Raw genomic sequence first — 10688 nt, 5'->3', positions numbered from 1 at the left:
ATAGAATGGAGACAATCAACCTCTGAGGAGGGCTATGGGAAAGACCAAAATAGGCAAGGCTGATGAGGCCCAAATGCTCAGCATCATGCTGCAGAGAGAAGAGCTCAGCAAATGGCTGTCATGAGGAATGACAAGGGTGAATTCTGGTTGTTGCACAGGTTGAAAATCAGTAATGTCCACATCTTGAATTTCAAAGCCGAACCAACTCCTGATGGCCAAGGCGTTCAACTGAGGTTCCCCACATCTGCTGATGTCTCCTTGACCCTGTGAGTATGCATTAGAAGCTGGGAATTGGGGCAGGGGGGCAGTGCAGCACAGCCAATGGTCCTCCAAGCTAGAACCAGGCACTTTTCCACACCACTTAGTGGCCTTGGGCCTCAGTCTCCCCATCTGTAAATAAGGGAGCTTTTCTAGCTCTAAAATCCTAACCTTTAAAAAGTTCTAATAAACTTTGGCCATAACCAAGTCTCCCTTAAAAGAATTCTCCATTAAATATATTTCTGGAATTATAACATTTATCTAATAGTAAAATTTGCAAAAATAAATAGGTCAAACATTAACGAGTCTTTGGCAAAATTTTCTCTAGCATTATTTTGTCTCTCAAGATTCTCTTTAAATAGCAGTGACCATTACAGATAAATGCATATAATAGTGTATAGCTTATAATAAAGGGAATATGTGAAAAATAAAATTTTATTTTTTTAATTTATTTTTTATTGAACTTATTGGGGTTACATTGGCAAATAAAATTATATAAGTTTCAAGTATACAATTCTACAATACATCATCTGCACATTGCATGGTACGCTCACCATCCAAAGTCTAGTCTCCTTCCATCACCATTTATCCCCTCTTTACTCTCTTCTGCCTCCCCGAAGCCCCTTTCCCTCTGGTAATCACCATACTGTTATCTGTTTCCATGAGTTTTGGGTGTTGTTTTTTTTTGCTTAATCCCTTCACCTATTTTACCCAACCCTCAAGCCCCCTTCCCTCTAACAGCCAGTCTGTTCTATGAATCTGTTTCTATTTTGTTTATTTTTTTTTCATTACAATCCACAAATACATGAAAGCATATGGTAGAAGAATATAATTTTAAAGTATATTAATTACTTTAAAAGAAATAGATGTGGATAAATCTTTATAAATTGAGTACACTGTCAATTCATCATGCATTAGCTATGAGATCTTAGGATAGTTACTTAACCTCTCTATATCAATGCTTCCTCATTCTGAAATAACAATAATAATAATAGTAGTTTCCCTTATGGTATTGCTGTAATAATTAGATGGATTAATCCAGTTAAAATACCTTCTAAAAGTGCCTAACATAATTTGTGCTCAATAAATGTTACCTATTATTATTATTATTATTATTATTATTTTAATTATTAGTGTGCTGCTACCTCGGAGACCAGGAGAAGAAGCCCTAATGCAAATATGTTATATCCCATAAAGAATGTGGACAATGATGACATTCTCCATAGACAATGATGACATTCTCCGCACAGGTGGAGGAACCGAGTGGGCAATGTGAAAGGTCTTCTAGACGTCTTCTCACTGTGAGTCTCATTGTCTGCAGGCCTCTCATTGGGCAGGCAGTCCACCTGAACGTTACCTTGGACCTCCTGGCTACTGTCGAAGTTGAAACTGATCCCAACAGTGGTGACTCCAGAGTGGTCTTGACAGATTGCGCCAGCGACCCAGACAGCATCTCATTCACCTTGTTGGGCGAGTAAGTCCCATCCATCTCAAGTGAGGTGGGCTCTCAGAGGAGCGAAGGACCCTAATTTCAGCCCTCTTCCTGCCCCTGGGAGATGGCACAATGTGGTGAAAAAGGGTTTAGGCTCTGCAGTCAGACAGGCCTTGGTTCAAATACCAGCTTTGTCACTAACTTGTAACTTTGCCATCGACTTAACCTCTCTGAGCCCTGGGATGCAATTCAGAGCTCTGAGCCCTGCTGGACACTGCTTTGCCTGTAGCCCCAGGGAATTCCTCCTGCCTCTGGGTCTCAGTGTCCAAATCTATAGACTGGCTTCCCACTCTGCTGCTCCAAATCCTCTCAGGACTTTTCTTTCTGCTTTGGATGGAATCCCAAACCCTCCCCATGGCCATGTAGGCTCTGCCTGACCGGCCCCACCCTCATCTCACTTCACTCTCTCCTTGTTCTCTCCTGGCAAACACACTGGACTTTGCTCTGTCCCTCTTTCCCAGCTCCAGACCTGTGCAGGGCTGTCCTTGCTACCTCCTCCCCTTCCCCGCCCCCACCCCTCGCCTCCCAATCTCACCTCAATGGACTCTCATCCTTCAGCGTCTAAAACAGGTTTCCTCCTCTCAAAAGTGCCTACTCCCACCCTTCAGAGTACTTATCACAAGTTGTCATCATACATTTAATTGTATGTTTACTTCATTCATTCTTTCAGCTTAATAGTGTCTTGAGCACCTACTATGTGCCAGACAGGCAGTGTTCTGAGCTCTGGAGAACTTACTGATGAGAACAGACAAGGACCCTGCTGTTGTGCTTTTTGTCCGGATGGAAAGGCAGATAGGCGAGCATTCAGCCCCTTAATAAAGAGCTCTCAAGGAAGATGTCAGATGGCATAAGCCCTGGGCAGAGCAGCACACTTATCAGGGAACCATAATACAAAGCCCTTCCTTAGGGGAGTAGTCAGAGGGGGCTGCCCTGAGGAGGTGGGAAGGTGGGAAGGAGCCAGCCTTAGCAAGACTTGTTTAATGTTTGGGTACCAGCTTAAGAGCTGTTTGTGCTTTGCTCATCCTATGTCCCAGTCTAGCTTGGTCCTTGGACATCGTTGCTGTGCTATAATATTTGTTGAATGAAGGGGGTTGTGATGAGATTCTCATGAGGCATTGGGGGGAGTCGCTGGTCAGACATCCTATCTAAAAAAGGGGTAATATGCAAATAGACCGAATGGCAGAACAACCAAACAACCAATCAAAGCATAATATGCTAATGATGTGCTAAGGCTGTTCAACCATTCACTATGATGTGCACTGACCACCAGGGTGCAGATGCTCCAACCTGTAGGTTAGCTTGCTGCTGGGGTCTGGCCAATCAGGATTGAGTGAGACAGGCCGGACACGCTCTGGAGCCCTCCCGCGGTCCCTCCCCAGCTGGCCAACCTCCTGTGTCCCTCCCTGGCCCCGATTGTGCACTGATGGGGTCCCTCGGCCTGGCCTGCGCCCTCTTGCAATCCGGGGCCCCTTGTGGGATGTCAGAGAGCCGGTTTCAGCCAGATCCTGCAGGCCACTTCCCTTAGGAAGACGCCAGACATAGGGCTCATGGCTGGCAAGCGCTGCTGCAGCAGCACGAGCCTCTCCCAATAGGGACTGATTGGGTGCGAGCCTGGGGCAGGCACAGTGGGGCCAGGATGAGCAGGAGTGGCAGGTAGGAGCTGCAGGCAGCGTTGGACTGTGGGTTTCAGCCCAATCCCTGCAGGTCACCCAGAGGGACCCCACTGTGCACAAATTCGTGCACCGGGCCTCTAGTGGGATTATAAGTGAGGATTCCCCTGGATAGAGGGAGGCTCTGTCTGTGCTTAGAAAGGCACCTTAGTGTCCCTGGGGTTTGTTTCCCTGCCTTCAAGGTGCTCTGCCATCTCCCACCCTCTCCCCGCTGCCCGCTGCTTGGCAGCTCTGCCCACTCGAGCATGATTTATTACTTCTCTCTCTTTTCCAGACACAGCACACTGGTCAACAAGCTCTCAGGCACCATAAGCAGCCTCCTGAGCAACACTGTGTCCTTCCTGGTGCAGAACCAGGTGAGTCCTCCACTCCTGGAGCCCAGAGCCAGGCCTGGTGGGGGGCAGTGCACATTTACAGGCCTGGCTGTGCTCTCTGGGCCCCGCTCCTTCTGAGGTGCAAGCTTCTCACTGGGCTGTCAGCTGGAACCGGCTCCTCTTTACTGGGCTTGGGAGGTGTGGGAGGGGGAGCAGAGGCCTGACATCAGCTGAAATCACTGGGTCCCAAACTTGAGCTATTTGTCATATCCATGTTCAAATAATGTGTTTGTAGCTAATGTGTTCCTTTAACGGACACAACTCCACTTACTTAAATTTATTTAAATACACTTGTTTTTAAAAGAAAACTTCATATCCCTGCCATTCATAAAAATTAATATCACTTATAATATAAGTAATTAAAAAAATAAACACAGACCTATAATAAAATAGGTATTTTATTTGCACATCATTCAAAACCATATGTACCATGTGCAGGATTCCTGTGCATCATACAAAACTGTATGTAGCACGTGCCCAAAGTTCCAGAGACTCTGAATTAGTCATTCCAGAAAGGGCCTAGGAATCTTGGTCGACGAAGGGCAAATCCCGGGCTGGAACCGCGCCACTCACTGTGCGGTCCTCCAGCTGCAGCACAGGCCTCGCTACAAGTGCAGACTCTCAGGCCCCACCCCAGGCCTGCAGAACTGGAATTTTCATTTATACAGATCCCCAGGGAACTGCACACAAAATCAGGAGAAACACTGCTGTAGGGTTCCAAGGGCCCCATTTCACTCTAAAATTCCAGGGTTCCAAACTTCAAGGTTTCTAAGAATGTAGGAGTCTGGGGTGTGAACACTCTAGACTCTTAAGGCTCTGGGATTGAAGGTGGTAGTTGGTGGGATCTAGCATCCGATGGTGCTCTGATGTTGGACTTCTCGCTTTCCAGTGTCCTAGAATCCTAAGGTTCTAAGATGCCATCTGATGAGCCTCTCCGTGGGTGGGCGGCAGTTTGTGCCCCGCTGATAATGAATCCATCCTTTTTTCTCCTTCCCCACCTCTTCTCCCTCCCTCTCTCCCCCTCAGATGTGCCCACTGCTGCGTATCTTCGTCAGCACCCTGGGTCCGCAGTTCGTTGAGAACATCATCAGTAAGTCACACCCCTGGGAAGCAGAGGTGTTCCCTGTGCAGCCTTCCCAGGGCAGGCATGCAGCTCTGAGCCCGCCCCACAGGCAGGTCTGGTCAGGGGCCCCTGGAGAAGCAGAAGGACCCACTCCTAAGTCAGCTGGGAGAGTGTGGCTGGAGGAATCCTTGCAGAATGGAAGGGGTTCTGTGGGCCTCTGGGGTCTCTCTACTATCATCCCTTGGAAAACCCACAGATGCTGCCTGGCAGAATGATGTGAGGAAGAGCATGGGCCAGATCTGAGTTCAAATCCTGGCTCTGCTACTTAGTAACTGTGGGGCCTTGGTCAAGCGGCTCTGCCTCTCTCAGCCTCTGTTTCTCCTGGGAAAACACGATTGCATCCATTGTGGGGTGGGTGAGTGGATTAAAAGAAAAAGCACAAAGAGCCTGATGTTCAGCAGACACTGCTAATCAACACGTTCCCTTCTCTTTCCCTTCTTATGAGGAGCTGGGGTTTCTCCTCCAGCCACTGGGGGCTTTCTTTAGCTTTTGGATCTCCAGGCATGTCTGGGGTTGCTGGGGAGACTGGAGCAGTAGAAATGGATCAAGTGAATGTGTCAGGGTCCTGGAGGTGGCCTTTCCATGAAATAGCCACAGGTCCAGTTCTTTGGGCAATCCCTCTGTGCTCTGCATGCACCATCTCATTGGATCCCCACAACAGCCCTGTGGGAGCGGTACCCTCATTGTACCCATTTTACAGATGAACAATTGAGGCTCAGAGAGGTGGAGTGGCATGCTTGAGGTCCCATCGCTGTCAGGCTGACCCACTGAAGAGTGATAGCCATTGGGGTCTGTTTTCTATTTGGTGGAGAATGAAGCTTCCTATTGGTTTTGTTTCTCTAGATAACGGTCAGCAGGGAGCCGATGTGCCAGCCAATGCCTGAAGAGGGCAGATGAGGTGGACTGCTGCGATGCCCCCAGCTGGTGAGGGTCAGGCTCTGTGGCCCATGCTAACGGAGGATGAGGCTCCTCCTTAGGGGACAATGGTGAAGCCAAAGCCAGGATTGGGTTCCCTTGTTTCTCTTGCAGCAGACTGAGTCCTAATCTTGCTGATCTTGGTCTTAGACTGAGCCTTGACCCTAGTCCCAAGCTGAGCCATGATCCTGGTCATACTCTAAATCCCAGTCCTTACTCACATACCTCGACTGAGCCTGGATCCTAGTCACAGGCTGAGCTTTGGCCCCAGTTATTAAGCCCTAAAATTAGTCACAGATTGAGCCCTGATCCTGGCCTCAGACTGATCCATGATCTTGATTATTTACAAAGCCCTGAACCCTGACTCTAGTCCTGGGCTCTGGTCAGTCTCTTTACATCTGCCACTGTTCCTAAGGTGAGAGGAGGGCAGAGTGAGGGGATAAGGAGGCCAGAGAAAGACCCCAAACCACAGGTGCCAGTCCCCTCTCCAAGGCCTTAGGCCCTGCAAGGTATTGTGAGAAAGAGCCTGGGCAGTAGTGTGTGGTGAAGAGCAGGTGCCACAAGGGTCCTTTTGCTGTCAATGGCCTAACTAACTCCTTGTGGTCTCATTCCAGATTAATTTCCAGTTGCTTGACCATGTTTCCTTGCAGTATCTCCCCCTGGGAAGATGCTGCCACCATCCAACTGGACTGAAAGCCTGAGACCAGAAGAAACCCTCTCAGCCACTCCTTGCCTTCACAGTGGAGACAGCAGTCTATGCCCATCACCCGCCCCCCTCCCCCAGCAATAAAGGCCACTTCTGCATTCTCCCGTGTGACACTTTGCATTCCTTCCAGTTGGGATTTGGGGAGGGTGGTGCAAGTAGGGCAGCAGAGACCTGGGTCAAGAACTGGAAGAGCCCTAGCTGGTTTTGCTCAGTGGTTAGAGTGTTGGCCTGGGGACTGAAGGGTCCCAGGTTTGCTTCTGGTCAAGGGCACATGCCTGGGTGGTGGGCTCGAGCTCTGGTGGGGGGCGTGCAGGAGATAGCCGATCAGTGATTTTCTCTCATCATTGATGTTTCAGTCTCTTTCACTATCTCCCCCTTCCTCTCTGAAATCAATAAAAATTTATTTTTAGAAAAAGAACTGGAAGGGACATCTGTGATTATCCAGCCCAACTTCTGGTTTTACAAATAGGGATACTGAGGCACAGAGAGCAAGAAACTGACCTAAAGTCACACAGCCAGTCTGTGGCAGTGGTAGAACGCTTGCTTCATCTATTCACATTCAGCGGGTATATAGTGAGCACTTACTCTGGACTAGGAAGGCAGTGGAAATAGGACAGTCACATTCTGGGCACTAACCCACCTGGTGCTTTTCTTCATTCCCGGTCAGGGGCCCTGAGAGGACTTGTGGAGAATCAGGGGATACCTGGTCTGACTGGACTCAGGAGCTCAGAGGCCTGGGCCACGTGCCGGCCTGCCCACCCATGTCTTTGGAAGGGCGAGGGCTCCACTGGAGCCGAGATCTCTTCAAGCAGTGCCTGAGAGCGCCCAAGGTCTCCAGCCCCCAGAGCTCACCCATCTCTCCTATCGCCACCCCCGAGAGCCTGTGTGCCCACCTGGCAAGCTGCACAAAAGCCCTGCCTGCCTGGTGAGGCCAGGGCTCCAGCGGTGTTCCATTGTCCCATGGAGACCAGCTCCTCTCTCCACCCAAGGCCCCTCCATTCATGCCCCAGAACTCAGCTGTCCCCAGGCTGCGCCTGGACGTGGTTGGGACAGTATCACTGCGTATGCTAAGACCACCACCATCGTGGAGGGCTGCCTTTGCTGGCACAGGGGACCTCATGAATTCCTCACCACCCCCTAATACCAAAACACCCTTCTTATCCCCATTTGACTGGGCAGTAACCAATCCGAGTCAGTGGCAAGCCTTTGTCCACAAGGTTCCATCCACTGGGCACCTTTCCTTCTCCAGCTCCCCTGGCTAAATTCTCCTCAGCTGCAAGACTCTGCTCAGGCAAGTGGGGGCCTCTCCTCAATGCTCCCTAAAAAAAGACACCGTGCTTCCCGACTTACAGGTCCAACCAAGTTCCCTGGTCATCGCTGTCCAATTCAGAGAGGGTGTTCAGGACGCGTTAGTTCTCATTACCATGGTTCTCACCTTCTTACTCAATTCATCTGTCTGCCCCATGAGCCTGTGACAGCGGTTCTCAACCTGTGGGTCACGACCCCTTTGGCGGTCGAACGACCCTTTCACAGGGGTCGCCTAAGACCATCCTGCATATCAGATATTTACATTACAATTCATAACAGTAGCAACATTACAGTTATGAAGTAGCAACGAAAATAATTTTATGGTTGTGTCACAACATGAGGAACTGTATTTAAAGGGCTAGAAGGTTGAGAACCACTGGCCTGTGAGATCCTTGAGGGCAGAGATCTTCCTCTGCTCAGCAGCCCCAGAGCCCAGAGAAGAACCAGATGCAGTACAGGCACCACCCATGTGGGGTGAATGAATGGGTGAAGCTTTTCTGGACGGTAACACCATTTTCAGAACAGCTGAGTGGGTGGGTGAACAGGAAAATGCTAACATCCCGGGATTGAGGGTGTATAGAAGACTAGTCATTATTTTCTGTTAACTAGGGCCAGATACTTGACATTTGAGACAGATGGACCCAATGCAAGGCTCCTAGATTAGTAAAGCTAGGATGTAGCATAGGTGCGGCCAAGGCCACTCACCCCCTCCAGGGACGGATGGGGCCCATAAAGGGGAAAGGGGACAAGGTGAAGAAGGGAGGAAGCATCCCCCGTTGTGAGCCTGGCACTGCCCAGACTAGCTCCTCACCCACTCAACCCAACCTCCAAGAGGGTTGAGGACTTCTTGGAGGTGGTGGCACCCCTTGAAGGAGGCTTCAGGGAAGAGGAGGACCCTGAGGGGTTGAGGGGACATCTGCCATAGAGAATATATGGGAAGAAAGAAGGCAAAACCTGTGTGGACCCCAAGTCATCTAGGAAGCAGAGCTCCAAACTCTAGTGCCGGCTCTTTTGAAGGCTTCATTCAGTTATATAAATGCTGGATCTTCCCAATGTTTGCACAATCCTTCAGGACAATCTCAGGATCAGATTTATGAACTCAATGCCTTGGAACACTTTATGACCTCAGGAACTCATCACAGAATTATTTACCAAACCGGATCTTTCTATTTATACTATGATGAGAGTGTGTATGCATTTCACCAAATATTTGCAAGAAAATCAACACTGATTTTAAATATTTGCTCTTTGAATGAGGATAAAATAAACGTCATCACACGGAAACGCCACAGGCCCATGTTAGAGAAGTCAGGTGTTACATCAACTCAATTGTCTATTTTTTGTTTGTTTGTTAATCCTCACCCGAGGATATTTTTCCATTGATTTTTTTTAGAGCAAGTGGAAGGGATGGGGAGAGACAGAGAGAAACATCTATGTGAGAGAGACACATCGATTGGTTACTTCCCGAGTGGGCCCCGAGAATGGCCCCCAACCAGGGCTGGGGATCAAGCTTGCAACAGAGGTATGTGCCCTTGGTCGGAATCAAACCTGGCCCCCAGCCAACACTCTATCCACTGAGCCAAACTGGCTAGGGCTCAACAGTCTATTTCTGAACACATTTTTAAAAAAAAAATAGAAATACTGTGTTTTATAGCTTGGTGAATCACAATAATGCAAACAACTGAAATTGGGGGAAAACATTGAAAAGGGATACTGAAATTTGACAAAATTTTGTTTGTGGGGGTGATGCATTTTTGTGTTAATGTTTAAGCACGGAAAAATGCATTTTTAAATAGCTAAGTCAGGCTGTGCCCTGGGCAGTTTAGGAGTGGCTGAAGCAGTTTAGGAGTGGCTGAAGCAGTACCTGTCCAACCCAGTGCAGCAGGAATTGTGTTGAAGGGGTTGGGAGAGAGGAAGCAGGACCTGCACCTGTCACAGACGCCCACAGCTTCCTATAGGAACACACACACACACACACACACACACACACACACACACACACTGCTGAGAAAAATACTCAGAGCAGAGGCTCTGCCCCAGCCCGAAGGTAAGGGGCAGTCAGGGAAGGCTTCCTAGAGAAGGTGCCAATTGAGCTGAAATTGAAAGGATGACGAGGAGAGAAGGGAGGGGAAGGCATTGCAAGCAAAAGGAGCAAGGCCTCCCCTTTGGTCCCAGAGAGAGAACAAAGTGATTCTCTTTGGTTCCTATCCAAGGCTGGCAGGCAAAGTCAACATTTGTCTCTTTGGTCCTGTAATCGCTTGCCTACCCACCTGACCCTCTGCCTGCAGGCGTGGCTACTAATGGGAGCCACTGACAACAGTACCTATGGATCCGGATATCATAATGTTATGGAAACTTCCAGATAATGTTACCACACGACCCAGCAATTGGTATTGCTCAAAGAAGTTGAAAATGTCTACACAAAAAGCCTGCACACAGAGGTTTGTGGAGCTTTTTTCATAATTGTCAAAACTCAGAGCAGCCAAGATGCCCTTCAATAAGTGTATGGATAAATAAACTGTGGTCCATGCAGGCAACGGCATATTATTCAGCACTATAAAGAAATGAGCCATTGAGTCATGAACTGACAGAGAGGAACCTTAAATGCATGTTACTGCCCAGCTGTAGTGGCTCAGTGGTTGAGCTTCAATCTATGAACCAGAAGGTCACAGTTCTATTCCCCGTCAGGGCACATGCCTCCGTTGTGGGCTCCATCCCCAGTGGGGTTGTGCAGGAGACAGCCAATTAATGATTCTCATCATTGATGTTTCTATCTCTCTCTCTTCCTTCCTCTCTGAAATCAATAAAAATATATATTTTTAAATGCATATTACTAATAAAA

At 48.7% G+C, this 10688-nt stretch overlaps 1 protein-coding gene across 2 annotated transcripts; it reads left to right on the top strand.

The window, feature by feature from the left end:
* Nucleotides 1–105: 105 nt before the first annotated feature.
* Nucleotides 106–6637, top strand: LOC106695610 (BPI fold-containing family A member 2-like). 2 transcript variants are annotated; one of them, XM_014450191.1, is made up of 6 exons: nucleotides 106–266; nucleotides 1580–1732; nucleotides 3695–3776; nucleotides 4821–4884; nucleotides 5761–5841; nucleotides 6483–6637. In XM_014450191.1, the coding sequence occupies exons 1-5, from the start codon at nucleotides 112–114 to the stop codon at nucleotides 5799–5801; spliced, it is 495 nt and encodes a 164-aa protein (XP_014305677.1). In that variant the 5' UTR covers nucleotides 106–111; the 3' UTR covers nucleotides 5802–5841; nucleotides 6483–6637. The 2 variants fall into 2 exon arrangements, with proteins under 2 accessions (XP_014305677.1, XP_014305676.1); XM_014450190.1 differs by having other exon boundaries at nucleotides 6447–6637.
* The last annotated feature ends 4051 nt before the right edge of the window (nucleotides 6638–10688 follow it).

Source organism: Myotis lucifugus, unplaced genomic scaffold, assembly GCF_000147115.1.
Source record: "Myotis lucifugus unplaced genomic scaffold, Myoluc2.0 scaffold_1811, whole genome shotgun sequence".
In the NCBI taxonomy this organism is placed as follows: Eukaryota; Metazoa; Chordata; class Mammalia; order Chiroptera; family Vespertilionidae; genus Myotis; species Myotis lucifugus.
Note: the sequence above shows the minus strand (reverse complement) of the source record. Positions and strands in the feature narration are given on the sequence as shown.

Bases quoted from the DNA above. Each gene is read 5' to 3' on its own strand.
- LOC106695610 (XM_014450191.1), top strand. From the start codon at position 112: ATGGCTGTCATGAGGAATGACAAGGGTGAATTCTGGTTGTTGCACAGG. The intron at 1,733-3,694 runs GTAAGTCCCATC...TCTCTTTTCCAG, and splicing joins TCATTCACCTTGTTGGGCGA to ACACAGCACACTGGTCAACA. The intron at 4,885-5,760 runs GTAAGTCACACC...TTGTTTCTCTAG, and splicing joins GTTCGTTGAGAACATCATCA to ATAACGGTCAGCAGGGAGCC.